Genomic DNA, 18,204 nt, shown 5'->3' with positions numbered 1-18,204 from the left:
AGACTCCACACACGGGATACAAAAACAGGTAAGGTTTATTTTAAGGCAGATGAGCAGAGACAGAAGAATGTACTGTTGAAGGCAGATGCAAGGATGGGGTATGATGCGATGGGATTTCTCACAGAACCGTGGTGTATACCGACAGGAGCTCGTGGACAGATGGGAACCACACACCTCAATACTTCGGGGGAAGCTTCCAGGAAGGACAGACTGGGGTCCAGGACACGGATGGAGACAACACTCGGAGGAGACACAAGAGGTAAGTTCACAGGTATGTATATCACAGGTAAATCACAGAGATAACACTTAGGAGTCCACTACGTACGAACGAGACTGGACATTTGGCTGTTGTGAGGTGTGTGGTTATATGGGGTGTCTTGATGAGGTGCAGATGACGTGCAGGTGTGCTGATTAGTATTCCGGTGAGGGTGCTCGTTGTGATTGGCTGGATGGGGAGCCTGGCCGATCTGTGAGACTATAGTACATTGCACATTGGAGTGTAAACACTAATCTATTCTGATGTCTCCGAGACAGTATCAAAGAACTGCCTAGTCACCTGTCACTGCCTAGTCACCTGTCAATCATCCATTAAACTAAAAAAAGAGGTTTTAAATTTACTTTATGCATACTTCAAAATTTCATCCTAAAAAATAAAAATAGGAAAATCCTTTAATATATATCTGGTCCGAAGGTCCACATCAGTTGTACATCTTAAGTGAAGTGAAGTGACATACTGCCAAGTATGGTGACCCATACTCGGAATTCGTGCTCTGCATTTAACCCATCCAACGTGCACACACACAGCAGTGAACACACACACACCGTGAACACACACCCGGAGCAGTGGGCAGCCATTTTATGCTGCAGCGCCCGGGGAGCAGTTGGGGGTTCGGTGCCTTGCTCAAGGGCACCTCAGTCGTGGTATTGAGGATGGAGAGAGCGCTGGACATTCACATCCACCTACAATTCCTGCCGGCCGGAGACTCGAACCCGCAACATTCGGATTACAAGTCCGACTCTCTAACCATTAGGCCACGAGTTCCAATTCTAAATTCAGTTAACACAACTGCTAATGAGCATTCTGTTTGAAACTAAAGTATATTTTAAGCAATGGTCTGTAAAATTGTTGATTGATTGATTGATTGATTGATTGATTGATTGATTGATTGATTGATTGATTGATTGATTGACTGACTGACTGACTGACTGACTGACTGACTGACTGACTGACTGACTGACTGACTGACTGACTGACTGACTGACTGACTGATTGGTGTTTTTTGAGTAATGTAAAATACAGTTTAAAATTTACGGGGTCAGTACTTTATTATTATCATTATTATTAACACTCATATTTAGCAAGGATAGATTAAATTAATCAAAAGTGAGAGTAAAGACACTTACAATATTGCAAATATTTCTATTTTAATTAAATACCTTTAGTGTGTGTGTGTGTGTGTGTGTGTGTGTGTGTGTGTGTACTGTGTATGTTTATTATGTATATATAAATACACACACATACAGTATTTAAAAAATATTTACATGTATATTTTTTATATTTATGTAATTTATATTATATATAAATTTATTTCATTTTACTGAAATATATACATGCATGAGTGTGTATTTATATATACATAATAAATACAAACATATATTATGTAAACAAAAACTTTTATTTTAAATGCGATTAATCACTATTAATTGTTTGACAGCACTAATAATAATGTAATAATATTTCACTAAATTACTGGATTGACTGTATTTGTGATCAAATAAATGCCGCCTTGATGAGCAGAAGAGACTTATTTCAAAAACATAAAAAAATCGTACCGACCCCAAACTGTTTTGAAAAGTAGTGTTGTTACAAAACCAGTATACAGTATAGTATAGTTACAAAACCAGACCCTCCCTTCAAAAAAGTGGCTAAAGGAGTCGCATTTCCCATCAATAACATTCATCAGGTGTAAACAGGCATAAGAGACTACCGAAGCATAGCAAGTATCAATCATTTTCAAAAACTGAATAACTGAAGAGATGTTAATCGTTTGGTTTGTGGGTTTCATTACTAATGATGTGAGAATAAGCACTAGTTTCCAAATGGTTGTACTGATGGATGTGCCCCCCTGCAGTCACTGGCCTTTATGGCTACACTCTCTGTCTGCTATAATGCCGCTTTAATGGCTCGTGGGTCAATAGACGCTCTCACCACCCATAAAGCCTAGCCCATAAATACAAATATATGTGGAACATCTACATAATATAACATCTATAGTTCGAAACACAGGATGATTTCAGAAGAAAAGTGACTGATGTTTGTCCATTCAAAATGCATTATGATATACAATTGAGATGCGATTAGGTGTCTGAAAACATTACATTCAGTTATGTAAAGTATTCTTATAAAGTATATTATTGTTGCTTGTCTAAAAACCCATTTGTAGTCTCACAGTTAAACATGCGCCTGCAAAGGTCTAAAAAATCACAAGTCGAAAGCTCATGTATCATCTTGAATTCCAAAAAAGGTTCAAAATGTCAACACAATAAAATCAGCGCCTCTTTGACTTGGTCTCAGAAAAGCTGAGGGATAATAGCTTCACTGAGCTGGAATTGATGCCAGCGCTGCCACTCTGAAACTGCTTGTATCAATCACAGGAACGCTTAACCTGGGGCAAAGAGCTCAAATAGGCTTGGTAATGGTATTTACCTCCAAGATCAGGTTTGTGCCTAGAGAAGCCGTAGGAAGCCTTTCGCCCACAATGGCCGCCGCTAACCGTAAAACATCTTGGGTGATCCATAAAGGTTCGAGCAGCATCTCATGGGAATGATTAAGTTTAACAATCGCTTTGTCACATAACAGCCCAGGAATACGATGCCGTTCACAGGCCCAGCCGCACCCAATACTGACGTTTTCACATTTAATAATTATGTAAAGATTGTAGCGATGCACCAAAATTATTTGACTGAAACAACAATTGTCAGTTTCTGATTAAATATTTTTGGAGGGATGAAATCATTGACCGAAACAGTGGCATTTAATTAGTGTTTCTCTCATGGTGCATTTTGACTGTGTCAGTTTATTTCATGCACATAATGTGGACAATTTACGACATGTCAGCTGTGTGGATGCAAGTACAGGATTAACAAAACTGATTGCACATTTTTATTCGATATTGATATTCATTCTTGGTAACACTTTAGATTATCACTATTAACCAAGAGTTTTCCCTCAATAAACTCCCAATTTGCTGCTTATTGATAGTAAGCAAGGTAGTTGTTGTAGAAGTTACATTTAGTTATTGCATGGGGTTAAGGGATCTAAAATATGGTCATGCAGAAAAAGGCATTAGTATGTGTTTCATAAGTGCTAATCATCAGCCAAAATTCTATATGCATGCTAATAAGCAACTGAACATTAATTACAACATTATTACATGTAATCCAGAGCCTCAGACAAACAGGGAATTCCAATTCTTTTGGAAACTGGTTCTTTCAGACAGTTTGTCTATTTAATAATGCAATGGCCTAACATATTACACAATTAAAGCATTCAATAATGATGTGAAACATGGATGTTTTACATGTCTAAAGCATATAAAATGAATAATCTAGTCTTCATCAACTCATATGAAACTCATATCAGCTTGCATCGTGTCATTTTCCCAGTTCAATGACAGTGAGTGAGTCTGTAAATAACACCATCAAAGGATCATATACAGCAGTATCTTGGCTCATTTTGAGTTGAAGTGACTGTCAAGTGTCTGAAAGTGAGTTTTGCTTGAGTAAGTTGTAGATCTGTGCTGCTTGAGCCGCGAACCATTTCAAATGATTCAGTCAGATTTGATGAACTGGTTCAGCTAGTTGTGTAAAAAAGAACCGGTTCAAAAGAACGATTCATTGGCAAACCAGACATCACTCCAGACTGTTTGCCTGAGGCTATGGATTACAAGTAATAATATTGTAAATAGTGTTTAGTTTCTTGCACATACTGATTGTTTTGCTTCATAAAACCTTAATATGTCGTCAAGAGCCATGGGTATTATTTTTGCAATGCTTATATATGATTTGTTTTACCGGTAGCCACTAGCCTGCATTTTATGATTCACCAAGGACCATGATTTCAGCTACAAATCTCTGTCCTACTCTAGAATAACAATATGTAACCCTGGAGCACAAAACCAGTCTTAAGTCGCTGGGGTATATTTGTAGCAAAAGTCAACAATACATTGTATGGGTCAAAATTATTAATTTTTCTTTTATGCCAAAAATCATTAGGATATTAATTAAAGATCATGTTCCATGAAAATATTTTGTACATTTCCTACAGTAAATACATCAAAACTTATTTTTTGATTAGTAATGCATTGCTAAGAACTTAATTTGAACAACTTTATTAAAGGAGATTTAAAAAATATATTTCTTTTTTTTTTGCACCCTCAGATTCCAGATTTTCAAATAGTTGTATCTCAGCCAAATATTGACCAATCCTAACTGGTTTTGTGATCCAGGGTCACATATAGGTCAGTGGTAAATATTGAATTTCCAATTTCATCACAGAATTTTAAATTCGGTGTATCACTAAAGATTAATGTCACCCAAAGATATCCCCCAATCCTGTGTAAGGGCAAGAAACACTCACCTGCGTGTTCCTCTTGCTGATTTGCTGGGTGATGTGCGCTCGTCCCGTGCTGGGATCCACACCCACCAACGGCACCACCGCCTCCCCGATGACATCATCCCGAGCAAAGCGATCAAAGCTGAGCACCAGAAAGTGCAGCGAGAGCTCGGGCAGCAAGCTGTACGGGATGCCGTAGAAGGTGAACGTCTCGTCGAACACGGGCTCCAGAGTCTTCCTCAGGACGCGCGTCTTCACCCGGTGCTTCTTCTCGGGCAGGATGGTCATCTTCACGTAGGGGTCGGAGCTGCCTGCCTGTTCGTCCACCGCGGGGAGCCCCTGCGCTCCTACGATGGTCACAACAAGGGCCTTCTTGGGGAAGTTGTAGTCAACGGCCAAACTGAGCGTTCCCAGAGAGGGGGAGTCGAGACTGTGGGGCGACGCTGTCTTACTGGGTGCTTCGCTGCTGTTTCCAGAGCTGCTCTCCATACAGCAGTAGTCGGCCCGGATGGGCAGCGCCCTCTCCAGTCTGGGAGGTCCCATAGGTGGTACCAGGTGGTTCATCTGTAGGTGTTGGGTACCACTTTCAGGATCCGCATCCATAAGAACCACATCGCTGTTTTTGGACCCACGACTCCATTCTCTCAACAGGGAGCCTGATCCGGAACGCCGGCCCACCTGTACGATCTTCTTGCTGTTGCTGAGGGTCTCGGGGTAGATGCTTATGCCTTTGAGCATGTGGATAAACTTGTAGGGGGGGTCAACGGGTGGGTCATAGGGGCCGCTGGTCAGCTTGTACGCGCCTGTCATTTGACGATATCGCCGCTGACAGCACGTCCAGAGGAAAACGGCCACCGTCACGGAGACGACCAAGACCCCCGCACCCAGAAAACCCGCAAGTACTGGGGACATATCTGAAAGAGACAGAGACAGTGCATTAGATCACTTTAGCAAAGTCACTTTAGCAATCAGCATTTATACTGACAAGCATTTATTGTACATGCCTCTGCAGATCATCACTGTATATAACTGCCATGTGAAAAGGCTTGTAAAACTATTAGCACATGGAATTTGAGACTTGACTTGCGAAACAAGACTTCAGATTTGATTTGGACTCAGATGTCAGAGAGATGTGAACATGCCTGCATTCAAGATAATAAAACATCCATATACAACATCACACCACAGCAAACTACCATGTGTGAGCTTGAACAAATACATAAAACTAGATCTCACAGCAAAGCACAGAAGCAGTTTGCAGGCACCCACTCGTTTCAGAGCGGCAGTTTTTCCCCTCGGGCTGAAGGTTTAAGATGGCAGAATATTGCAGAAATTGAGCAAAGCGATCATTTATACTGTGCAAGCCATTAAGTTGCTAAATAAATATACTTGAACTTGGGAAAAATTTAAAGCCATCGTTTTAATTTTTGTGTTAGCGTACTGTAATGTGTTGTTTGTACTTCTATTATGTATTTTGGACAGGCAATTATAGAAATATTACTGATTTTCATGTTGTCTTGCCTTTTGTCTATATGTACAACATTAATTTTTATATACAAAATAAGCATGCAACGAACATCAACCATGAATAAATACCATTACCAAACCACAGAAAGTAATTTCATGCAAAATCTCCTACAATCTTTGTGTATTAGTCAAAAATTATTTTTACATTAAAAAATGACACACTTCACCTTCAAAATTTGTATTCAAACAGCATTATTACTGCAGCAGAACTCAAACTAAATGCTGTGCACAAGTAATTTCCTTTATAACTCCTAACTCATAGTTTCGTTTGAATTGTGACCCACATTCACAGAGAGTTGTGGGTGATAAAGACTTGGATCAGGTTTCTAGAGAAAACATCTGGTCTCAAAGTGAATTTAACAGAATAACAAACATGGCACTGATGGCCTCAAACTGAAGTGAGAGACTGACCCAGTTAGATGCAGAACACAGAGAAACAGGAGAGAACATAAAAAACAGCAGCGGCGCTGCAGGCAAAGGCAAAAACACGAATATGAGAAACGATATTTATGGAGTATAATTACAGATCTTGTTCGTAAGGGAGAAAAAGCACACTCAAAAAAAAAGAGCTTTCTAGGTATTGAAATTATCGTGGTAATGAAAAATAATTTTCTGGGTATTGCAGGATAATTCTTGCTCTTGGCTACAGCTTGTATTCTTTCCTGTTTAATTCATGACTGTTTGCTTCTTGCTTGTTCCACAGCCATTTGCTAGCTAATGGGGCTGATGGTGAGCACAGCAGTTATATTTATGATCATGGATTCTTCATTGCGGTCCATTAGAGGATCCAGTAGTAATATTCACCTGACTGGAGCATTTACTATTCACACAGACCCAATCTCAACACACAGACGTCTTTACTGTTTCATTAAACGAGGCAAAACTGACAGCGCCAACAGAATCTGCTCATTTATATTGCTGTCATAACTGGCTTATTAAAACACACATCCCCAAAATATTCAAATGTCAGGAACAGACCATAACAAGCTTAACCGGGGCTGGCAGGTGCTGCTTTCACCCCATGCTGCAGGGCATTCAATTAGGAAACATCACACTGTGGGTTCCCTCTGCCCAAACACCTTTAATAACAGACACGGAAACACGCTAATGTCCGGAGGCTTAGGACAACATGAAACATTTGCAACCCGTTTTACTTCAATAATGTAATGCATTTATGAATGGAACAAGGTATTCAGTTTAAACTGATAAGGCTTTAGACATAATAATCAAAACCAAACAGATGTTTTTTAGCAGAGTATCTGATGCATAAGATGTAAAGGCACAGCCCTATTCTGGAAAAGGGGGTAGGGGAGCTGCAGCTCATTTGCATTTAAAGAGACGTGCACAAAAACAGCGTGTTTCTGCTTCCACTCAAAATAGGCATTTTGATATAATAAACGATATGTGGGGTATTTTGAGCTGAAACTTTCAAGACACATTCTGGGGACATCTGAGACATATTACATCTCGTAAAAATAGGTACCCTTTAAGAAACACACTGGTTGGTTCTGTGTGGAGCACAGTCAGTTTTAAAAGTGCTTTCTTTGATAGACTGGCGTCCACTGGCTCCATTTTCTTTGTCATTCCCTTTCTGTCTCAGCCTCTTTCATTTCTCCATTTACTGACTTGACACTCTTCCCTATTCTCTTTTTGTTATATTCATTTCACACCCTTCTTTCTTCGCCCCTCTCTCCTCCCCTCCACTTCTCTCATCTCCTCTTTCCTCTTGCCAAACTCTGAACTCCAGGGCCCGGGGTGGTGAAGTGCTCGGGTCGCCGTGGCAACGACAGGTCCCTTTCGTTGCTCACGGCAGTCAGAGCTTACTGGAATTGTGAGTTGGGCCCAGCTTCAGTGAGCTGATGAGAACAGGATGTGCTCTCCTGCCCCACACAACAGCCTCCTTAAGGAAACAACAGCCAATGGGAACACAGAAACCAACCACATGCCTGAGCAACAACACACAAGAATAATGTCTAAGGAGAAAAGCCACCAAAACACTTCCTGCTGAAAATGTAGTTTAATGAAACAGCATGTCACAAAATAACATAGTTAAATGTGTTCTTTGTAATTTAGAATAATGATAAAATAAACTACAAAATTACCCAGTTATAATTGCCAGACTACTTTCAGAAGTAGAACATGAAAACAAAATATGGCTGTAAATATCATTTAAACAAAAAAGATGTACACTCTAGCATACTTTTAAAATGAGAACTTATTACAGAAATAATATCATTTAAGTGTGAACTGAATGTAATGTTTTCAGAGACTTAATTGAATGTTATTTGCTATTTAAAATAAAAAATATTTTACAGTTTAAATTCCTGTTATGCATTTTAAGTGCATTTTTGATCTTTATATGCAATTTCATCAGTACGTATTGTCTTTGAAATATGGGTACAGTTACTGCTGAATGTGCTGACAAGCATTTATGGTAAACTAAAATACACTTCATTTCATTTCTATTGAAACTTGTATGTCATTAATTTAAATGTATTTGTAATTACACATTTGTAATGATGAAGTTGCGATTTAGTACATTAAAATATATTAACTTAAATGAAATGTCAAAATACACACTACGGTTAAAATTATAATCCAGTACTTTACATGTTCTTTAGTATATTAGTCAACACATCAAAGAAGTGTACTTAAAACAATGATTTAAAAGTCTACTTAAGTGTGTTAAGAAACAGTGATGAAAGTGTGATCTTGCACTTAAGTGCATATACAGTATATATATATATATATATATATATATATATAATGTATACAATTATATATACAATTAAGTGAACTTCTTTTTTCTTAAGTGAACTGAACTTCTCAAGTCCTTTGCCTGTTGTTTATAATGTAGCGGTATATGAAGCACAGCTCACACAGATGTAACTTTCAAAGCAAGCAGCTTTCTGTTGGCCAGCATGGTGAATCTGTTTTGACCAACTTGAACCTGCTACAAAACCGGCACAAAATGATTACAGATTACATGGTTTCCTATTGAAATTACTGGATTTTGCCCACAAAAAAATCATCAAAGAGCATTCAATTATTACATGCAAATACAAATGACCTTAAATGTACTCCCCTCAATTTCTACAAAATGTCTTACTTTTCACTATATCTCAGACTGTCTGTTTACTGCATTAAAAAGTGTACATTAAGTCTCAATTATACACTATAGCAAACATGTACACTCGTTCACTCCACACACAGCATTCACTACATTTCTGACAGTAAATGTAGTTGCTTTAATGTAAAATATCAGTAATGCTCAATCTGAGAACAAGATGGTGTGTTGCATGTCTATTACTGCATATCACCGACCGACTCATGCAAGACCCTACAGGTTTACCGAAACCTCAATTAAAATAATGTGATAAAACATTTAATCTAAGGTGTTAGTTAATGAGTGATGGTTACTCATGGAAAACTTTTAATTTGACATTATATGCACTTTTTAACTTAAGTTTGTTAAGAGACTAATGAAAATGAACTTTCCTTGAGCGCACTTAAGTGTTCTTTTATTTCATTAATATTATCTGCAAGTGCAGTTTATTATAAATATACTTTTAAGGTTTTAAGTACACTAAAAGTGCACATTTAATACAATTAAGTGCACTCCCTTTTCACAAGTATATTTGTGCATGTGTTTTATAAAAACAATTGCATAGGAAAACAACATCAAGTCCAGTCCTAAATAAGTCTCATGATTTGGGGCTCAATACTTCAGTACAGGTAAAATCACTAGAGAATGAGCAATAGTAATATTGGTGCTTGCATTAAACATTAAAGTTATAATTTCAGGTATTGCAAAACCATTCTGCATTGAGTGTAGTAAGAAACATCCAGACATTTTGTGGAATGATCAGCACATTTGATTTCATGTTTCATAATAAAATACAAAGAGATGCGTAAGAAGGAATGAACTATGGTGGAGGAAAAAAAATTATATTAAGATACTGTGTGACAGACGGAGAAGAAAGAGAGAGAGGGAGCACTAGATTAAAAAAAAACAGAGAGACATAAGATGTTTGAAACTCCTGATTGAAAGCAGCACCTCTGATATAGAACTCAAAAGAAACCTGTAATTTTTCAGTCATGTGACTGTAGAGTAAATGCATCACTCTGACGTCTGCCAGCACAGGCGTTTAATACTATTCTGAAATGTTTGACCCTGATTTCGACCCCGCTGGCTTTATATTTCCTGTCATTTTACCTAAATTATTCTGGCTTTCTGTTTTTCCCTCTTTTTTTCCCCCATGCAGCCTCGGTCGACCCCGCCCTGCTTCAGTCCACACAAAGGCCGGACCCTCCCCGACTCAACTGGATGCAATACGCCCCCCGGAGGGACTCCAAATCACATGATGTCACTTTTGGCTGCATGTTTAAAAGCCAGCTGCATCTGTTGCTTAGAAACAACCCCTCTGAGAGACCAAGAGTAGGGGAAAAAATCATTTTGCCAGCTGATACACTCAGCTCTCGCTCTGGTAATTGCTTTATAAATGATAAATTAGTGTGAGTATTTTAGCTGAAATCTAACATTGTAGTTACAAGGAAACAAGTATCTTAATGACCTCTGAATAACTATTAGAGGTGGATGCTAAAGGTATTACTATTGCTCATGTTTATAGCTATGGATTGAACAAACACCTAACTATTAGTATTACACGTTTCTGTTACAAACATAAATGAGACCACAAATCAAGTGTGCTGTTACCTTTCAATAATAGTAATATCATTCAACTTTTGTCATTTGGATGAAAAAAAAATGGGTGCAAAAATCCCATAGACTAACATTAAAGGAGCCACAACCTCCTGTGAAAAATAAGTGCACTTAACTGTATAGAATGTGCACTTTTATTGTACTTCAAATCTTGAAAGTATATTTAAAAAACTGTACTTCAAGATATTAATGAAATAAAAAGACAATTAAGTGCACTTGAATAGAGACACTTTCATGACTGTTTCCTGACCTAACACACTTAAGTAGACTTTTAAAAAGTGCACTTTGTAACAATATCAAATTAAAAGTTTTACTTTAAAGTACATTTTAAATCATTATATTTTAATAATCTTTTGTCATGTTTAAAGAAGTACACTTAATTTAATGTGTTGACTAACATTCTAAAGCACACGTAAAGTATTTTATTACAATTTTAACTGTGGTATGTTATTCATTATTACATTTCAAGTTAACATATTTTAGGCCAGTCGTGGCCTAATGGATAGAGAGTTGGACTTGTAACCTGAAGGTCGTGGGTTTGAGTCGCAGGTCCGGCAGGGATTGTAGGTGGGGGGAGTGAATAACTAACACACTCTCTCCACCCTCAATACCACGACTGAGGTGAGACCCTTGAGCAAGGCACCGAACCCCCAACTGCTCCCCGGGCACCACAGCATTGGCTGCCCACTGGTGTGTATGTTCACTACTGTGTGTACACTTGGATGGGTTAAATGCAGAGCACAAATTCTGAGTATGGGTCACCATACTTGGCCACACACCACTTCCCTTCTCTTTTAAATGTACTAAGTTGTAACTTCCTCTTTAAAATACATGACATAAAAGTTTCAATAGAAATTACATTAAAGCACATTTTAGTTTACCGTAAATGCTAGTCAGTGCATTCAGCAGTAAACTTTAACCATATTTCAAAGACAATAAAAGTAATTTTGAAATTGCAAATGTGACCCTGGACCACAAAACCAGTCTATTTTCCGTTTATTTGGCCTCAAAGAAGGAGCAGAAGTTAAACGCACTTTACTGGACTTGATGCACGACATGCTTCCTCAATGGCTGAGCCTCGAACCTGAGAAATCCTTTACGTTGGAAAGAGTCCACCGCACATTAGCACCGGCAACTCCTAATCAAAACAGACCTGTGCTTATCTGTTTTCTCAAGTTTCAAGAAAAGGAGTTCATCCTGCGCTCCGCGAGAAGCTGGGATATAATCCACGATGGATCCAAAATTTACTTTGCTCAAGATCTTTCAGCAGAAACGATCAGATGGAGATACGAGTTTAACGACGTCAAGAAATTGTTCATTAGCAAGGGAACCTTCCACGGGTTTCATCACCATCCATGTAAGCTGAGGGTACTTCATGACAGGAAGATACAGCTGTTCTCCTCACCACGCAAGGCTGAGGAGTTCCATCGCAGTATCAGCACCAGATAAACCATGGATGATCGGGTCGGACTTGACTCTTTCATACGAAGGGGGAAGCCGTGAATGTTTTGTTTGTATAAGCTTATCATCCCAAACCTCACAAGACTTAACCTAGAACCAGTCTGTTTACCAGCAGTGAACAATACTTATAACAATATTTAAGGACAGGTTGGAGGAAGGGGTTTTTTTTCTCTCTGTCTTTATATATATAAAAAATGTGTTTTCTTTGCTCATATAAATAACGGGAGTTAAGCTTTGTTCTATTTGACTCAAATGTGAAAGTGTATGCACATGTAATAATTGGGCGTTGTTGTGGGACCCAACTGTCGGCCGTTCTAGTTAGTGGCCTATCGTATATTTGCGGTTATAAAGTTGCCTTGTCGTTTGGGGACTAGGCTTTAGCTTTTGGGAGGGGGTAGGGGATGTTCACCATGTTCTCTATATTCTATACTTTAACCTTCTTTTTTTTTTTTTTTGGTCATACACTACAATATGGACATGTATGTCTTTGAATGGCTAACATACTTAATGTGATGTCCTTTAATGTCAGAGGCTTAGGTCATCCAATTAAACGTAAGAGAATCCTTACCTTCTTGAAAAAGAAAAAGGCTGATGCTTAAAAGAGACTGGGTAGGGCAGGTTTATTTTTCAAGTTTTCAAGTAATAAGACGGGGACAGCAATATTAATCCATAAAAATCTTCCTTTTATATTTAAAGAGCAATATAATGACCAAGAGGGTAGGTATGTATTAATACGTGGAACACTTTATGGTCAGGAATTCACACTGCTTAACATCTACGCCTCAAATGCAGACTGTCCTAAATTTATGACAAAAATTATTACCCTATTTAGCCAATATAATACAGAATTTGGAATAATTGCTGGAGACTTCAATTGTAGTATGGACAGCAGCCTAGATAAATCTTCACTCTCTGCTTCTAATCCCAATGCAGCAAAAGCTTTAAAAGTGGCCTCTAATGATGCAGGTCTTGTTGATGTATGGAGAGAGTTTAACCCCTTAGTGAAAGACTATACCTTTTACTCGGCAAGACATAAAACATACTCTCGGCTAGACTTTTTCCTCTTACCCCAGGTTTCTCTATCTTTTGTTGTTTCTTGTAGTATCGGCTCCATTCTTATATCAGACCATGCACCTGTCTCTGGGACGCAGCTAAAGCAGTGATTAGATGACAGCTGATCTCATATACATCCGCAAGGAAAAAATCTATTACTGAGCGAACTGACCAATTGAAGAAGAACCTTACTTATTTAGAACAACTTCATAAACAAATCACCCACGGAGATAAATATGAATAAACTTAACATTGTTAGAAATAGTCTTAATTTACTTCAAATTGAGCACACCAAAAAACTTTTATTTTTTACTAGGCAATGCTACCATGAATATGGCAATAAGCCAAGTAGGCTTCTGGCCTATCAACTTAAAAAAGAACATGCAGAACGTACAATAAAATGTACTAATATGCGGCAGGTCAATTAAAATATGATTTGCAATCAATAAAATACTCTTTTCTTGACTTTTATACACAGCTCTGTTCATCAGAAAATCCCTCCAAAGTAGATATTCATTCATTTCTAGAGAAGCTATCTCTGCCTTCGATTTCGTAGGAGGACAAGGAACAATTGAATTCTCCATTTACACCAGAGGAGGTGTTCCAAGCAATCTTGACACTCCCCTCTGGAAAAGCGCCCGGCCTAGATGGATATCCTGTAGAATTTTACAAGGCGTTTTGGCCTCAAATTGAGCCCTTGTTTATGCCTATGCTTACAGATTTTGTCCAAAATGGAACTCATCCTGAAACTCTTCCTTCTCTTCCGGCAGGGATGCCCCCTGTCCCCATTCTTGTTTAATCTAGCCATCGAACCGCTTGCAGAGGCCATACGGATCAGCAACAAGATTTCAGGAATTAGCATTAGGAAAATGGAAAACAGAATTTCACTGTATGCTGATGATATAATTCTGTATTTGTCCAATCCAGAAAGCTCAATACCGCTGGTGTTAGACCTCATAAATGAATTTGGGAGTATATCAGGTTACAGAATAAATGTATCCAATGCCTTATTATTAAATATGCCGATCTCTAGTAAATTAAAGAGCATTTCGCCCTTCTCCTGGGCTCAGACTGGATTTAAGTATCTAGGGGTAAACGTATCTCCCAAACTCAGACTTATTTTGCATGAACTATCCCCCACTTCTTAAAAATATTAAGGAAGATTTGGAACATTGGAATTTGCTCCCTGTTTCATTGCTTGGAAGAATCAACGTAAAAAAAAATATATATTACCAAGACTCAATTTTTTATTTCAGTCGCTGCCCTGTTACCTGAAAAAATATTTTTTTAAATCTTTAAACAAATTGATGAGCTCCTTTATGTGGAAGAACTCTGCACCTAGAATATCTTTTAAAACAATAACTAAAACTAAAGAGAAGGGAGGACTGGGTCTTCCTGACCTTCAGTTGTATTATTGGGCTGCTCAGATAAAAGGTATGATTGGCTGGATGCAAACTTGTAAAACTGCTCACTGGACAGATATTGAAGAAGACCTCTGTTCCCCTACGCCTCTGACATCTTTACATTTTATTAACAACATAAATACATTACTTTCAGTGACAAGAACTTATGTTGTTTAAAACATTCTTCGGGCATGGCAAGATGTAAAAGGTTTTGTGGTTCTTCTGCTAAAATCTCTATGTTGGCTCTTCTGTCCTTCAATCCAGACCTATATCCTCACTCGGATAGTCTCTGTTTATAAAGTAGAAAGAATATGGTATATGTCAGTTTCAAGACTTGTTTACCAATTGTTCACTTAAGTCCTTCTCAGATTTGAGGGTAGAGTTCCAGATTCCAAGACAGGAGTTTTATAAATACCTACAAATACGTTATTTGATAACTACTCTTGAAAAGGCAGGACGAATATCTCTGGAGTGGTCCAGGATGGAGCAGATATTGATGAATTGCCAAATTTTGGAAGGAAGGATTTCTGAGATATACTCGGCACTGTTAGACTATCATAATTCTTCCCTGGTCTCACTTAAAAATGTGTGGCAAAGGGATCTAGGTTCACTGCTTTCAGATTAGATGACGCTCAGGCCTACAGCATATCAAGGGCTAACCTGAAGAGGGGCATCAAGAAGGCCAAGCACTGCTACAAGGTAAAGATAGAGGAACATTTTTCCAACTCTGAACCCCGACGCATGTGGCAGGGCATCCAGGTCATCAGTGACTACAAGCCATGCAACTCCACTCCGACGGTCACAGACGTCTCCTTCCTTAATGAGCTAAATGACTTTTATGCTCGCTTTGACAATAACAACAAGGAGACAGCCACCAAGATCACACTCTCAGGAGACCATCAGACCCTCAAACTCACCTCCACAGATGTCTGCACATCATTAAGCCGGATCAATGCATGCAAGGCTGCTGGCCCCAATGGCATTCCTGGATGTGTGCTCAGGACATGTGCAGAGCAGCTCGCAGGGGTCTTCACAGACATTTTAACCTGTCACTCACCCAAGCAACGGTGCCAACATGCTTTAAGTCCACATCCATCGTGCCAGTGCCGAAACACTCCTCCCCAACGCGCCTGAATGACTACCGCCCCATAGCACTCACACCCATTGTTATGAAGTGCTTTGAGCGACTGGTCCTGGCACACCTCAAGAACTGCCTCCCACCCACACTGGACCCACACCAATTTGCCTATCGAAGCAATAGGAGCACTGAGGATGCAGTATCCACAGTACTGCACTCGGTACTCACACACCTGGATAACAACAACACATATGTACGGATGTTGTTTGTTGATTTCAGCTCAGCATTCAACACCATCATTCCCTCCAAGCTGACCACTAAACTTGGAGACTTGGGTGTTAACACCTCCCTCTGCAGCTGGATTATGGACTTTCTGACCAACAGACCTCAGCATGTTAGGTCAGGCCACACCTGCTCCACCACCATCACACTCAACACCGGCGTACCACAGGGTTGTGTGCTGAGCCCATTTCTCTACTCCCTCTACACCCATGACTGCAGGCCTGTGCATGGATCCAACTCCATCATCAAGTTTGCTGATGACACCACAGTGATTGGCCTCATCAGAGACAACGATGAGACTGCCTACAGGGAGGAGGTACAGCACCTGGCTGCATGGTGCACTGACAATAGCCTGCTCCTCAACACCAGCAAGACAAAATAACTTATTATGGACTTCAGGAAGAAGAAAAGTGGCACGCATGACCCCATCCACATTAACGGGATGGTTGTTGAACGTGTCTCCAGCTTCAAGTTCCTGGGAACCCACATCTCGGAGGACCTGACCTGGACCACCAACACATCCAGCCTAGTCAAGGCTCACCAACGCCTCTTCTTCCTTAGGACACTGAAGAAGAACCACTTGTCTCCAACCATCCTGGTGAACTTCTACCGGTGTGTGATTGAAAGCATCCTGACCAACTGCATCACAGTCTGGTATGGGAACTGCTCAGTTGCTGACCGCAAGGCACTGTAGAGGGTGGTGAAAACCGCCCAACGCATCACAGGGACACCACTTCCTGTCATTGAGGACTTCCAGAGAAAACGCTGTTTACGTCGAGCTCGCGGCATTCTTAAGGACTCCTCTCAACCTGACCATAGACTGTTTAACTTACTGCCCTCTGGGAGGCGCTTCAGGAGCCTCCGAACAAGGACAAGCAGACTCATGAACAGCTTTTTCCCTACAGCTGTCTCCCTACTGAACTCTGCCCGATGATACCCCCTCACACACCACTACAAACTCTCCACCCCTCCCCATCACTAAATCGGTTTAAAAAAAAAAAAATGCATCTACACACTGAGTACTATGTACTGGAAATTTTATTTTCTATGCACTTTCAGTGTTCATTGCACTAGTGTTTATATATCTTAATGTATAGCTTATTCATATCCATTTGTAATTATGTTCATAGTTTTTGCTCATAGTGCACATACATTTACTGCATAATCCATCTGTATAATATGTTCATATCACCCATCTGTATATCATACTGATAGTTTTTAAAATTTTTAAAAATTATTTCTGTACATATGTAACATATTGTAGGCACTGTATATCCTGTACCTCTGCTTATTGCACTTCTGGTTAGATGCTAACTGCATTTCGTTGCCCTGTACCTTACATGTGCAATGACAATAAAGTTGAATCTAATCTAATCTAATCTAGGGTGTAACTTCAGTGAAGAACAGTGGGGGACTAATATGTCAGAATATTTTCACTTCATTTTCTTGTAACAAAATAGCTGAACAGAACTATAAATTTATGCATAGGATGTATCTTACCCCACTTCGATTGAGTAAAATGTATCCTAATGTATCATCCAGATGTCACCGATGTAAAACCTACATAGGATCAGTTATGCGCATCTTTTGGGAATGTTGAAAACTAAAATATTTCTGGAAAGCTGTACAGGATTTCACAGCCAGGGTTTTGCATATTCCACTGGACAATACGCCAACACGATATCTCTTTGGTATGGAATTGGACAAGACATTTGACTCTATATCTGTAAAGAGGCTTGGCATAATAGCATACTTAGCCAAAAAAATGCATTTTGTTCAACTGGAACAGGCCTCCAACATTTGAACTGTTTAAACAACTATTGAATGAAACATTAAGATTAGAACAGTACACCTACAACTTAAGAAACAAGGGTGATGCTTTTTGTAGAATATGGATGCCTTTCATAGGCCTCTGACCTTTTGGCCACCTTAGATATACTTAAAATGTATGATCATATTTAAAACTACAGCTTGACATTAATGTAATTTTTTTTTTTTTTTTTTTTTTTTTAATTTTCTCTCTTTAGTGCATATGTACTGTACTTTCCATCAGTTTGTTATA

General features: G+C 39.1%; 1 protein-coding gene across 1 annotated transcript in view; it reads right to left on the bottom strand.

Moving 5' to 3' along the window:
* Positions 1-18,204, bottom strand: part of LOC306885427 (synaptotagmin-11-like) — a 35,623-nt gene that overhangs the window by 12,447 nt on the left and 4,972 nt on the right. The window contains exon 2 of the mRNA XM_079441926.1: positions 4,640-5,529. Within this exon, the coding sequence (XP_079298052.1) occupies positions 4,640-5,529 (890 nt within the window). The remainder of the gene's footprint in view (positions 1-4,639; positions 5,530-18,204) is intronic.

The sequence above is a fragment of the Barbus barbus genome (genome assembly GCF_936440315.1).
Source record: "Barbus barbus genome assembly, chromosome: 19".
NCBI lineage: Eukaryota > Metazoa > Chordata > Actinopteri > Cypriniformes > Cyprinidae > Barbus > Barbus barbus.
Note: the sequence above shows the minus strand (reverse complement) of the source record. Positions and strands in the feature narration are given on the sequence as shown.